The sequence below is a fragment of the Cnephaeus nilssonii genome (genome assembly GCF_951640355.1).
Source record: "Cnephaeus nilssonii genome assembly, chromosome: 21".
In the NCBI taxonomy this organism is placed as follows: Eukaryota; Metazoa; Chordata; class Mammalia; order Chiroptera; family Vespertilionidae; genus Cnephaeus; species Cnephaeus nilssonii.
In genome coordinates, this window is record NC_137092.1 from 12,094,654 (window position 1) to 12,109,478 (window position 14,825).

Consider the following 14,825-nt stretch of genomic DNA (forward strand, 5'->3'; position numbering starts at 1 on the left):
TCACTGTCCTCCCCCAGAACAGAGCGGGGCTCCGTGGCTATGATCGTGGTAGTCCGTGGCTATGACTCCCAACACTGACAGGAACTCGGAAAACTCGATCTTCTGATCCTTATTCTTGTCATGGTCCTCAAAGATATGGGCCAAGAAATCTTTGCCCCTTTTGTCCTGTGGGAAAGACAAATTCAGTCCCAAAAGTGTTATGGGTGGAAGAGGAGGAGGAGGAGGAGGAGGCAGAGAGGGGGAGAGAAGCACCTGGGGCCGCACAGGTGTAGCTGGTCTGGGACAGTGGAGGGTGTCTGGGGTGAGGGGGACGTGAGCATTACCCTGCAGGTCACTGAGGGAGATTCCTTGGACCAAATATCAGCATGAAAGAGAGACCTAGTGCTGGTGGGCAGACTCTGGCCAGAGCCTCACTGATCAATGAGCTGGAGGGTGGGTGGTCTTTAGACCCAGACCTGTTCCCCCCACCCCCTTCCAGGACCCCATCTACCTAAGTTCTACCCAGAAACTAAAGATAGGCCCTAACCCTTGTCTCTTCATTCCTAACCCTCCTCTCCTGTCTCCTATCTGCCTTCCCGAATCTTCCATGCTCAGTGCCCTCTTTTGCTCACCTACTCTCTGTGTCACCTAGTAGCCTCTCTTTTTGTAATCAGTTCAGTGCATTCTAACTGTCAGACTAAATCAGGTCTACGAATGAGCTTTTCATTGTAATGAAAGGTGTTAAATGTTATCAGCCATGGAATTTCTATCGCCTTCCCTTGGATCTCAGAGAACCTAATGGAGGCTTCTAGAGGCAGAGCCTGAACCTATGGGCTTCAGTCTCCTGGATGGAGGGGACCCATTCTTCACTCTCCTATTTGACCACCTAATAACCACCCTTGATCTCCAGATGCCTCTACACTTGGCCACCTATATCATCTCTTTCATCCTAATAACTCAGATGAGCCCTCTTAGGCCTTTTTGCAGATGAGAATATGGAGGATGAGGGAATGGGATTGACTTGTCCAAGACCCTCCGCCATGCCAGGGCCCAAGCAACCTTGAGAAGTCACCCAGACTCACACAGGCCTTGAGGAAGTTAGGGAAATTATCCTTCAGCATCTTCAGCAGGCCCTGCTTGTCGATCTTGTCATCAGGTTTGGTGTATTTGTGGAACAGGTCAATCAAGTCCATCACGGACTGCTCAACTGGAGTATGGCTCATCTTGGTTTTCAGGGAAGCTGCCAGAGAGAAAGATGGGGACGGTTGTTATCCTCCCAGGTGAGGGTCCCTAAGTCAGAACAATGGGATGGGAACTGGGCATCCAGTGAAGTGAGGCTCAGGTGGAGCAGAAGGAACTGCCACTCTAGGAGGTGGGATGAGATGCTCACAAGGAGGAGAGTGTGACCAAGGCTGGGGCCTGGCCCGTGCAGGTCACGGCCCAGAGGAGATGGAGGAGAACACAGAAGCCCACTGTGGACAGAACCACAGGAGCAGAAGCAGAGAGCGTAGGGGTCAGCCACACGGAAAAGGACTGACGTTTTAGTTGGGACCTGAGCCAAACACAGCATTTGGATGAATCTACTCTTCAAGAGCATCAACACCAACTCCTCCAGGGTCAACGTCAAGGTTAGAGTCATGGGGACAAAAAAAAATTTCCTGACTAGTCTGGCCTGACCTGCCCTGAGCTGCTCTTGGAATGAGACCCCTGAGGAGCCCATTGTGAACATGAAGCAAGCTCTAAATGAAATGGGCCCTGGAGGCTCCCAGCGGTGAGTGTGAGCAGGAAGGTCAGTGTGAGCAGAGAGATACAGCCCTGTCCTGAGCTCCTGCAAGTTTCCCTGGACCATCCCCACCAGCGGGAAAGAAGGACTGCTGAGCAGTGTTGGCATCATGTTTGAAATAATCAGAAATACCTGCCTCAGTTTTAGGCTCTTGGGTGGAATATGGGGAGATAGGCTCCTTGAGGTGACCTTTGTACCTCCCTGCTATCTGGAACCCCAAGGCTAGACCACATTTAAGTAAAGAGGTCTGACTTCCCAAAGCCGGTACCTCCACCAACAGTCTGGACTCCAAGCAGAGAAATGGGACAGTGCAGCCCTCACATCCCAGACTTTCCAAAACTCTCAAGAAATGTGTATGGCTCACATGTGCGGGCATCTAACAAAAACTACCATTGTCTCCTGATCTGGGAGAAAGATCCTCCCTGTTATGTCCCTAAGTGAAACCACCCAAGGCCTTCTGTGAACTTGGCCAAGGTCAGAGCTGAGCCCTGTGCACAGAAGGTCACTGGTCATTCCCTCAGCTGGGAGAAGGTCCACAACCTTAGTTGATGGGTCTCTGATCCATGTAGTGGCAGGTCTTCTCACCAGACAAGGTTAGTGGGACTCCCAGGCTTGGAAGGAGAACCTTCCAGACTTTGACAGAGACACCCACTCTCCCCAGAGGTTGGGGTGCAAATTGAGTCTTCCCCAACCTGTGGTCTGAGAGTCAGGTGAGTCCAGATAGAAAAGAAGAGGAGAGGAAGGGCCATTTCCTCAGCTCCCAGCAGAGATGTTTCCACAGAGCTGTCACACAGAGGACAACAGAGCAATGGGAGCATCGGTCCAGCCATCTTGGAGATGAGGTCCTCTGGACCCAGTGGGATGAAGTCACACAGCCCCATGACAGGCAGAGCCCCGTAACAGGCAGAGCCCCATGACAGGCAGAGCCCCGTGACAGGCAGAGCCCCATTACATCTGGACCCAGGCTCCTGAATCCTCTCCCATCACCGCTTTCCCTACTCCTGCAGACAGCAGAACACACTAGGCCCTGAGCACCCCCTCTTACCCTCTGGCAAAGAGTCAGGTGCATACTTACCGGAGCTGACGAGGTGTCACTGAGGAGAAGGATGAGTGTGCTGTGCATCTGGGCAAAGACTGGTCCCTTTATAAGGCTCAGTCTGGCTCTTCCCAGGCACTGGGAGCCTTAGGGTCATGATCTCTGTCTACTTCCTAGACCATTGTCCCATTCAGGGGCACACATCTAGGAGAATGTGTTCATCATGTTCCAGTAAAATCCCAGGTAGCTCTCAAGGGAAAACACCTAGAGCCTTCTTCTGCCCCTCACTTCACTGGGGTCAGGGGTGTGGAAGACAATGGGATGTGTCCTAAAAGCACAGGAATTGTGGTAGAGAAAACTGGGTTTCTGAACTTAAAGAGGGTGGGACTCTGAAAGGCAGCATGGTCTGTGTTTGCTCATCACTCAGTCCTTCCACAAGTTTGTTCTGGCATCTAACAAAACTCTCTCCAGCGGTTAATAAGTCCTTACCTGTGCCAGACATCACCTTACCTGTCATATTGACATTCCTCCTAAACCTTCAAAACCTTATGAAATTGTGCTGTTACCCTCATGTTGAGGACGGGGAATTGAGAGAGTAAGAGGTAAGGAAAGTTCCTATGTGCATGAGGCTAATAGACAGCAAGCTCAAGATATGGTCCCCCAAAACCCTGTTTCAAAACCTCCCTCCTAACCCCACTACTAGACCTCTGGGGTCACTGCAGGGCCTGTGAACTCAAAGTCCAGGGGAGTGAGGCAGGGTCACCTCACTCCCATCTTCATGTTGAGTCCTCATTGGAGCGCTGGGAGGAAAAGAGTTGGCATGACCCACAGTGACAGACCAGGGAACACAGAGAGAGTAGTGGCTCAGCATGTCACCTGCAGGTGAGGGAAGACAGGAGGTCAGAGCTCTGAGTCCTGGCGTTAGCCCCACACTCTAGAAATTCACTTAGTAGCTCCAGGGCCCACCGGGACCCACCAAGGAAGCCACTGTCTGAACTCAGGGATGGTGACCACCATGAAATGAGCCAGCAGGAGATTGGGCAAAGTTGCCATCCTCCCATAATGATGCCTTCCTATAAATTCTTCAATGATGTTTCTCCTTCCCTTATGCAAAAACAGTCAGTGGCTCATGCCCTGAGGTCTGCTATGTCCTAACCTGCTGTGGAAAATCTAGTTCAGGAGCGGGAAACAGCTTGGAGGTCAGGATGAAACCTGGGGACCTCTGGGAACATACCATGTTGATTCCCTAAAGAGTCCTTGTTCCTGCTCTCTGCTCCCCTTAGAACATCCTCCCATGGAGTAAGGGGACTGCTCAGGCTTTGGGCACCCTGGGACCAGGCCCACCGCTGAGCTCCCAGGTCAGGCCCCCCAGTGCACTGGGCCTCCATGCTTCAGCCTGGCCTTTCTGTCCTCAGTTATGTCCATATTTGAATCAGCACCAGACCTCTCTGGTTCACTCATTTAATTTATTCTCACCTCCAGTCAAAGCCTCCCAGGAAGGATACACAGAAAACCTGGAGCACGAACTGCCTTCGGGCAGGGGAACTGAGATGGCATGCCCACTTTGGCCCTGGTGTAGCTTTTGAAATTTGAACAAGGTCAAGATACTTTAAATTAGTTTTTAATTATTTTAATTTGAGTTTTGCTTTGTTCAATCCTGGTCTCACTTTCAGAGTCTGAACCATGTATAGTACTTGGCTACCGGAATCTAAACATCATTGATCTGTTGCAAGGTGTCTCTGTTATTTTACTTATATACTTATTTCCCCTTAATCTTCATTACTATTCAATTCCCCCCAAAAAAGCCAAAAAAAAGAAATATATGTTTTCTCTTTATTTTTATGCATACTAATCAATGTAAATGATTATTTTGGCCTGTGTTCTATCTATGTCCTTTTTTTTATATGGATCAATCATACAGAAAAATGCAATAAACTACAATGTGCAGCCCAATGAATTATCTCTAACACCTGTGACTGCCACCCAGGTCAATGAATGAAATATTGGCACCACCCCTACCAGTCACTGCCCCTTTCCTCTCTTCCCCAAAACCATCATCTGGACTTTTATGGTAAGGCTCTCTCTTTGTTTCATTTGCATTTTACCACTTAAGCAAATTTACTTAAAGGGGAACATATTCTGTATATTCTTCTATGTCTGCCTTAGTTTGCCCAGTATTACATTTATAAGCTATATCCATGTTGTACTATTAGTTCATCATTGTATACTATATATCTTGGTATGAATATCACATCATTTTCTATAATTCTGCTTTAGATATCACATGCCCTCAATTTCCTTTTGTATGGTTTCCAGCTCAGGTGACCAGGGATTTTGACCTCACCCTGTCTGGTGAGGATGTGGAAAGGGCCCAGGGCAGGCCCTGGTTGTGTAAGTCCTGGGTGTTTAAGGAATAAGAAGGAGATGAGCCCATGTTTCAGGGACCAACTTCAAAACAGCCCTGTTTATTGTCAGAGACATTAGTGTTTGCAACTATTGTGACTGACAGCCAAGTCCCACTCCAGCATCTCCCTTGTCACTCCCACCACCGAAAGGCTGTAAAAATCTTCCAATCCCTGAGCCAATAGTCCTTTGGCAACATGGTCTACACATCCAGGTCATCTCTTGGAACCATCTCGCAAGCATTTACTGTTTATCCTGAGCCACTCTTTCATTCATCCCAATGAACTCTGGACTCCAGCTGTCCTTGGCTGTTTGGAGGTGAGACCTGGACCATTGGTTCAAGGTACAAAATTTAAGGATAACCCACTGAGTACCACTCACTGTGCTTTAGGATGAACATATGGCAAGAGAAATTTTTAAAGAATTTATCTCCCTTCAATGCTCACACTTTAGAAGTGAAGACAAAAAGAATAAAATAGAAACTGTGGATGTTGGAGATGTACAATGACATACTGTATAAACAAAGAAGAGAGGAGGAGAGGTGGACCAAGATACCTTAGATGTGGCATTTGAATGAATGCCAGTACATAGTGTTCAAGCAAGCAAATCAGGGAAAGAGATTCCAGACCATGAATCTACAGCACAGAACAGACATGACATCAGGAGGACAGAAACAAATCTAGAGCCAAGGGTATTGGAAGTGAGAGGTTTGGGACAGGCACCAACTATGTCCAACCCAGTACCAACTCCTCTTCTGAACTAACATAGCCCAGTTTTGCTTGGGGTTGGAGTGCCTAGTACCTCCATGTGTGTTGAGTCTCATCTAAGCCATTCAGAGAGTCCTGTTCCTGCTTTCCCTGTGCCCCTGGCAACCAAGAGTGAACATGTGTCCCATCAGTTCTGCCCAATGAAACTGAGTGATGCTGGGACAGGCTTCTGGGACTCTGCTTTTCTGACAGAAGGGGACAGGGAGAGCTGGCCCTGCCCTGCCTCAACCCATGCCTGGGTTGCTGGTCCTGGTCACAGGCAGTCATCAAAAAATACTTACCCAAATGAGTTGAAGAGTTACAGCTTCATAAAAACCTCCAAATGAATGATTTTAGAAGCTTTAGTCATAATTTCCCCAACTAGAAGTAACCAAGATGTCTTTCAAAAGGTGAACGAGTAAACAAACTGTGGTACAGCCATACAGTGGAATGTTATCCAGCAAGAAAAAGAATTGAGCTATCAAGCCACACGAAGACATGGAGGAAACTACAAGGATAGTGCTGAGTGAAGGAAGCCATTCTGAAACAGCCACATACTGTATGATTTCAAATATATGACATTATAGAAAAAGCAAAACCATATTGACAATAAAAGTATCAGTAAACATCAAGATTCAGGATAGGAGGGGATGGCTGGGTAGGTGGGGCACCGGTAATGTTTAAGGCAATGAAACTACTTTGCATGAGACTGTAATGATGAATATGTGGCATTACACATTTGTCAAAAACCACAGAGTTTCACAATATGAACTGAACCCTAGTTAAACCATGGACTTTAGTTCATAATAATGTATCAATATTGGTTCATTAATTATAACTAATGTTCCATGCTAATTAAGATGTTAATAAACAGGGGACATGGTGGGGAGAGGGGGTATATAGGAAATAAACTCTCTGTTCCAAAATTGTCTGCCAATCTAAAGCTGTTCTAAAAATTAGAGTATCCTATATAATAAATCGGTAATATGCAAATTGACTGTCACTCCAACATACAAGATGGCTGTCCCCAAGTGAACACAAGATGGCCGGCAGGGGAGGGCAGTTGGGAGGGACCAGGCCTGCAGTGGAGGGCAGTTGGGGGCGATCAAGCCGGCAGGGGAGAGCAGTTGGGGGGACCAAGCCTGCAGGGGAGAGCAGTTGGGGGGACCAAGCCTGCAGGGGAGGATAGTTGGGGATGACCAGGCCTGCAGGGGAGGGTAGTTGGGGAGGACCAGGCCTGCAGGGGAGGGCAGTTAGGGGTGACTAGGTCGGCAGGAGAAGGCTGTTAGGGGTGACCAGGCCGGCAGGGGAGGGCAGTTGGGGGCAATCAGGCCAGAGGTCTGGTGGGATCGGGCCTAAACAGGCAGTCAGACATCCCTCGAGGTGTCCCAGATTGCAGAGGGTGCAAGGTGGGCTGAGGGACACACTCCTCCCGTGCACGAATTTCATGCACCAGGCCTCTAGTCTACACTAATAAAAGAGAAACATACAAATTGACTGTACCTCCATTACGTCCACAAGCCACACCCACCATCCAATCAGGAGCAAGTATGCAAATTAACCCATCAAAGATGGCAGGTAAATTTCCATATGCAGGCTAGGCGGGCAGTGCCATGGCCCGCCCCTGGGGGTCTGGGTCCATCGGGGCCCGGGAAGGTGGGGTTGACAGCGCCAGACACCGCCCACAAGGTACCAGTCCATCGGGACCCTGGGAGGCGTGGTTGGTAGTGCCAGATGCCACCTGCAGGGTCTGGGTCCATCGCAGGCCCCAGGAGGGGCAGCAGGCCCACCTAGCCACGCAAGTGGGGCCCTGGGAACATCGCTGCCCTAGGGAGGCACGGCTGGGCCTGCTTAGCCACTCCCGTGGGGCCAGTGAACACAACTGCGGGGCTGCCTGAGGGGCGGCTCCAGGGCGAGTGCCACAGCTTTGGCAAAGCAGCTGGCCAGAAGACAGGTGTTCCAAGGGGCCCCGAGCAGCACCTCACCATTCCTCTATGAGGACATCACACACAGGCGCTGCCTTCGCCAGCAGGCTCTGGGCAACATCTGCAAATGCTACTGCAACCTCTAACATTCTGGGCAAAGAACTGACCCTATGCCCCCCTGGGTACCAGGCTTGCTAGGAGTGTGCTGTCACCAATGCCATAGATCAAAGGCAAAAACCTGGCGAGGCGGGGTGCACCAGAGGGGGCTTGGGCTGGGGCAGGGGACCAGCGGGCAGGGATCTGCCTTGCCTGCAGAGAGAGGGGTTCTCCAGTGGCCCCAAGACATGGATAGGCCCAGCCAGGGATCAAGGGGCATGGAAGGATGTCTGGGAGGAGGGGCAAGGACCCACAGCCCTGAGGCGGGGGTTGAGGGGTGGTGCCTCCTCAGTGGAGGAGTGCAGCACTGCAGGGTACCAGACTGACTGACGTGATTCAGAGAAGCTCCCAGTGCTAACCAGCCTCGCCCAGGAGGCATTCGCACTTCAGAGGTGGTGACTCCTGCTCCTGCCTTGACCCAAAAACAAGCTGGCGCCGACCTGCCCAACAGCAGTGCATGCCTAGGCGGTGACCTTGAAGGCTTCCACCTCCTCCGGAGAAGGGAGGACAGTAAAGAATGGGGGCAGGGGCCCGGGGAGAGGAAAGAATGTGGAGCATCCGCAATGAAGAGGTGCTTGAGAAAGAGGCCCGGAAGCCTGACAGGAAGGTTTGTTCTGTTTGCCCAGCGGCTGCCCCTTAGGAAGGGCAGAGAGCATGGCTCTGAGGGCTCCTTGTGTGCTGAGTCAAGTTCCACAGCCAAATGGAATTGGCCTCAGTGTCCTGGTCTGCAAAATGGATGAAGTGTGTCCCAGTGCCTTCACTGAGCTTTGATGGCCAATTGAGATACTATATAAAGAAAATGAGGGATGAAGTGAGAAAGAAAAGGAAGGACGAGCAACACAAAAGAAACACTGAAAGGAACCTGTAAACCCATTGTCACTTAAATAGGGAATATAGTCAATAGTGTTGTAATGATGGTATGATGCCAGGTGGGTACTGGAAATATTCGGGAACACTTTGTAAAGTATATGATTGTCTAACCACTATTCTGTAACTAATATAAAATCTAAAACCAATACAAAATAATATTGAATGAAAATTGGAGTGAAATTTTTATAAATTTCAAAGTTTAAATAAAGGCTGTAAAGGAAGGAAGGGGGAGAATAAAAATAGTGTTCTTCATTTTACCACTTTATTGTCTTTTCAGTACATGAAAAAGACAGTTGTCTTTATATGGTGCTTTTATACTTTTCTAAGTCATTATCTCATTTTAATTTCAGGGCAACTTAAAGACAAGATAATTATTCCCTCCACTATTCAAAGAAAGGAAATCTTGGTGTCTGGTCCCAATGATTCAATCGTCAAGCCCTCATTGTAAAGCAGGGTTAGTAAAATTTTCTGTGAAGGGTCATATCTATACTAACAAAAGCCTTGGGGGTGATCAGGCCAGCAGGGGAGGGTAGATGGGGGCAATCAGACCAGCAGAGGAGCAGTTAGGTGTCAATCAGGCTGGCAAGGGAGCAGTTAGGGGGCAATCAGGCAGGCAGGCGAGCGGTTAGGAGCCAGCGGTCCTGGATTGTGAGAGGGATGTCCCAGATTGGAGAGGGTGCAGGCTGGGCTGAGGGACACCCTCCCCAGTGCACAAATTTCATGCACCGGGCCTCTAGTATTAATAATACAAATAATAAGATCGTGTTTCTTTTTATTGTAAACCAAGTTTGATTGAAACAAATAGCCCTCAAGAGTTATCTAGGAGTACCCTCCTGACCTATGATGCTGGGTTTATGAGCAAGCATTCTATTTTCTTCTTTTCTGTATTTTCTGGAGCTCTCTTATAATCTTATCTAAAAGCTAGCTAATAAATTGAATCTGTTGTTTGAGAACTAAGTCTCTGAATGTAAACTTATTAGCATTTTAGATTTTCTGTCCAATAGGAAATTACTTAACCAATTTATTTTATTTATTTATTTTTAAAAATATATTTTTATTGATTTCAGAGAGGAAGGGAGAGTGAGAGAGAGATAGAAATATCAATGATGAGAGAGAATAATTCATCTGCTGCCTCCTGCATGCCCCACACTGGGGATTAAGCCCGAAACCTGGGCATGTACCCTGACCAGGAATCAAACCGTGACCTCCTGGTTCATAGGTTTATGCTCATCCACTGAGCCATGCTAGCTGGGCCCAATTTATTTTAATTCTTTGGCCTATCCATCTCTCCTCCCCAGAAAGTTATCCCTCTTTTCTTGAGTTATAGAGTGTGTCATTGTACATCTCCAACATCCACAGTTTCTATTTTATTCTTTTTGTCTTCACTTCTAAAGTGTGAGCATTGAAGGGAGATAAATTCTTTAAAAATTTCTCTTGCCATATGTTCATCCTAAAGCACAGTGAGTGGTGCTCAGTGGGTTCTCCTTAAATCTTGTACCTTGAACCAATGGTCCAGGTCTCAGCTCCAAACAGCCAAGGACAGCTGGGGTCCAGAGTCCATTGGGATGAATGAAAGAGAGGCTCAGGATAAACAGTAAATGCTTGCGAGATGGTTCCAAGTGATGACCTGGATGTGTAGACCATGTTGCCAAAGGACTATAGGCTCAGGGATTGGAAGATTTTTACAGCCTTTCAGTGGTGAGTGATAAGGGAGATGCTGGGGTGGGACTTGGCTGTCAGTCACAATAGTTGCAAACACTAATGTCTCTGACAATAAACAGGGCTGTTTTGAAGTTGGTCCCTGAAACATGGGCTCAACCCTTTCTACTTCCTTAAACACCCAGGACTTACACAACCAGAGCCTGCCCTGGGCTCTTTCCACATCCTCACCAGGCAGGGTGGCTGATCGGCACAGGAACATAAGGTCAGAGGTCAAAATCCCTGGTCACCTGAGCTGGAAACCATTCAAAAAGAAGACAAAGTGATGAGCATGTGGTATTTAAAGCAGAATTATAAAAAAAATCATGTCACATTCATATAAAGATATATATAGTACACTAGTACAGTGAAAAACAAACACAGTACAACATATAGCTTATAAATGTAATTCTGAGAAAAATAAAGCAGATACAGAAGAATGCATAGAATATGTTTCCCTTCAAGTAACATTTGAAAGAGGGGGAAATGGCAGTGTTCAGGACTGTATGGTTAGGTGGTAAAATAAAGATGAAACAGAGAGAGGGTCTCATCATAAGAGTTCAGATGATGGTTTTGGAGAAGAGAGAAAGCAGGCTGATGTGGGTGGTGGCAACGTTTTATTCATTGACGTGGGGACAGTCACAAGTGTAAGAGATTCATTAGACTGTGTATTGTAGTTTGTTGTGCTTTTCTGCATAATTAATCTATATTTTAAAAAAACATGGATTGAACACGGGCCAAAATAACTATTTACATTGGTGAGCATGCATAAAAATAAACAGAAAACATTTATTTCTTTTTGGGGGGAAATTGAATGGTAATGAAGATTAAAGGAAAATAAGTATATAAGTAAAAAATAAGATACCTGGCAACAGATAAATGATGTTTAGATTCCGGAAGCCAAGGACTATACATAGTTCAGACTCTGAAAGTGAGGCCAAGATTGAACAAAGCAAAACTTAAATATAAAAATTAAAAATGAATTTTCAGTATCTTGACATTGTTCAGATTTCAAAAGCTATACCAGGGCGAGTGTGGGAACGACATTTCAGTTCCTCTGCCCCGAGTCACCCCCTGCTCCGGGTTTCCTGTGTGTCCTTCACAGCAGGCTTTTAGTGGCGGTGAGAACACAGTACATACGTGAACCAGAGAGGGCTGGTGCTGGTGCAAATGTGGACATAACTGGGGACAGGAGGGCCAGGTGTGGAAGCCCAATGCATTGGGGGTGGGCGGGGGCAGGAGGCTGACCCAGGCTCAGCGGTGAGCCTGGTCCCAGGGTGCCCAATGCCTGAGCAGTCCCCTCACTCATGGGAGGGGAGGATGTTCTAAGGGGAGCAAAGAGCAGGAACAAGGATTCCTCAGTGAGTCAGCAGGGCCGTTCCCCAGAGGTCCCCAGGCCTCATCCGAACCTCCAAGCTCCTGTCTCCTGCACCTGAACTAGATTTTCCACAGCAGGTTGGGACACAGCAGACCCTAGGGCATGGCCACTGACTCCTAAGCAGACTGTCCTACATAAGGGAAAAGGGAACATCACTGAAGAATTTATAGGAAGGCATCATCATGGGAGGGGAGGCAACTTTGCCCAATCTCCTGCTGGCTCATTGCATGGTGGTCACCATTCCTGAGTCCAGACAGTGGCTTCCTTGGTGGACCCCGGCAGCCCCCAGAGCTGCAAAGTGAAGTTCAAGAGTGTGGGGCTAACGCCAGGACTCAGAGCTCTGACCTCCTGTCTTCCCTCACCTGCAGGTGATGTGCTATTCGCTCTGTGCTACCTGGTCTGTCACTGTGGGTCATGCCACCTCTTTCCCTCCCAGCGCTCCAGTGAGGACCCCACGTGAAGAGGGGAGTGAGGTGACCCTGCCTCCCTCCCCTGGACTTTGAGTTCACAGGCCCTGCAGTGACCCCAGAGGTCTAGTAGTGGGGTTAGGAGGGAGGTTTGGAATCAGGCTTTTCTGGGACCATATCTTGACCTTGCTGTCTATTAGCCTCGAGCACATAGGAACTTTGCTTACCTCTTACTCCCTCAACTCCCCGTCCTCAACACGAGGGTAACAGCACCATCTCATAAGGTTTTGAAGGTTTAGGAGGAATGTCAATATGACAGGTAAGGTGGTGTGTGGTATCATTATGGACTTATAAACCACTGGAGAGAGTTTTGTTAGATGCGAGAACAAACTTGTGGAAGGACTGGGTGATAGCAAAGAACATTTCAGAGTCCCACCCTCTTTAAGTTCAGAAACCCAGTTTTCTCTACCACAATTCCTGGGCTTTTAGGACACATCCCATTGTCTTCCACACCCCAGGCCTAGGTTTCCTTACCCACAGAGCAATGCTCTAGAATAGTGCTATCCCTTGGGAGTTGCCCGGGATTTTTACAGGAACATGATGAACACACACTCCTAGGTGTGTCCCACCCACCTGAGTGAGGCAATGGTCCAGGAAGCAGAGAAAGAACCTGGCCAAAGGGCTCCCAGTGCCTGGGAGGAGCCAGGAGGAGCTTTATAAAGGGACCAGTCTTTGCCCAGATGCACAGCACACTCACCCTTCTCCTCAGTGACACCTCATCATGTCTGGTAAGTCTGTACCTGTTTTCCAGGGGGGTTCATCAGGGGCCAGTGTGTTCTGTGTGCAGGAGCAGGGAAAGCGGTGATGGGAGAGGATTCAGGAGCCTGGATCCAGTCTCAACTCTGCCTGGTATGGGTCTTTCCAACTTCATCCCACTTGGTCCCGAGGGCCTATGTCCAACAAGATGTCTGTACTGATGCTCCCACTGCTCTTTGGGCTCTTCTGTGACAACTCTGACATCCCTGGTGGGAGCTAAGTATAGGAACCTTCCTCTCCTCCTTGTCTTCTTTTCTCTCTGGAATCACAGACTTTGCACCCCAACCTCTGGGGACAGTGGGGTCTCTCCCAAAGTCTTGAAGATTCTCCTAAACCCAGGCCAGCAATGCCCACTCACCTTGCCCAGGTGAGAAGACCTGCCACTACATGGATCAGGGACCCATCAACTAAGGTTTTGGACCTCGTCGCCAGCTGAGGGAATGACCAGTGACCTTCTGTGCACAGGGCTCAGCTCTGGCCTTGGCCAAGTTCACAGAAGGCCTTGGGTGGTTCCACTTAGGGACATAGCAGCAAGGTTCTTTCTCCCTGATGATGAGGAAATGTAGTTTTTGTTAGATGCCCGCACATGTGAGCAATACACATTTCTTGAGAGTTTTGGAAAGTCTGGGGAGTGAGGGCTGCACTGTCCCATTCCTCTGCTTGGGGTCCAGACTGTAGGTGGAGGTACCGGCTTTGGGAAGTCAGACCTCTTTACTTAAATGTGGTCTAGCCTTGGGGTTCCAGATAGCAGGGAGGTACAAAGGTCACCTCAAGGAGCCTATCTCCCCACATTCCACCCAAGAGCCTAAAACTGAGGCAGGTATTTCTGATTATTTCAAACATGATGCCAACACTGCTCAGCAGTCCTTCTTTCCCGCTGGTGGGGATGGTCCAGGGAAACTTGCAGGAGCTCAGGACAGGGCTGTATCTCTCTGCTCACACTGACCTTCCTGCTCACACTCACCGCTGGGAGCCTCCAGGGCCCATTTCATTTAGAGCTTGCTTCATGTTCACAATGGGCTCCTCAGGGGTCTCATTCCAAGAGCAACTCAGGGCGGGTCAGGCCAGACTAGTCAGGAAGTTATTTTGTCCCCATGACTCTAACCCTGACGTTGACCCTGGAGGAGTTGGTGTTGATGCTCTTGAAGAGGAGAGTCGTCCAAGTGCTGTGTTTGGCTCAGGTCCCAACTAAAATGTCAGTCCTTTTCCGTGTGGCTGACCCCTACCCTCTCTGCTTCTGCCTCCTGTGGTTCTGTCCACAGTGGGCTTCTGTGTTCTCCTCCACCTCCTCTGGGCCCTGACCTGCACGGGCCAGGCCCCAGCCTTGGTCACACTCTCCTCCTTGTGAGCTTCTCATCCCACCTCCTAGAGTGGCAGTTCCTTCTGCTCCACCTGAGCCTCACTTCACTGGATGCCCAGTTCCCACCCCATTGTCCTGACTTAGGGACCCTCACCTGGGGGGAAGGATAACAACGGTCCCCATCTTTCTCTCTGGCAGCTTCCAAGAAAAACAAGATGAGAGACACTCCAGTTGAGCAGTCCATGATGAAGTTGATCGACCTGTTCCATGAATATACCAAACCTGATGACACGATTCACATGCAGGCCCTGATGAAGATGCTGAAGGA

The 14,825-nt window shown here is 48.8% G+C and overlaps 1 protein-coding gene across 1 annotated transcript; it reads right to left on the reverse strand.

Annotated features, from left to right (window-relative positions):
- Positions 1-1,202, reverse strand: LOC307093127 (protein S100-A7-like; the record flags this gene model as incomplete). Its single annotated transcript, XM_079760895.1, has 2 exons — positions 1-165; positions 1,062-1,202. The coding sequence occupies 2 exons, from the start codon at positions 1,200-1,202 to the stop codon at positions 1-3; spliced, it is 306 nt and encodes a 101-aa protein (XP_079617021.1).
- Between the last annotated feature and the right edge of the window lie 13,623 nt (positions 1,203-14,825).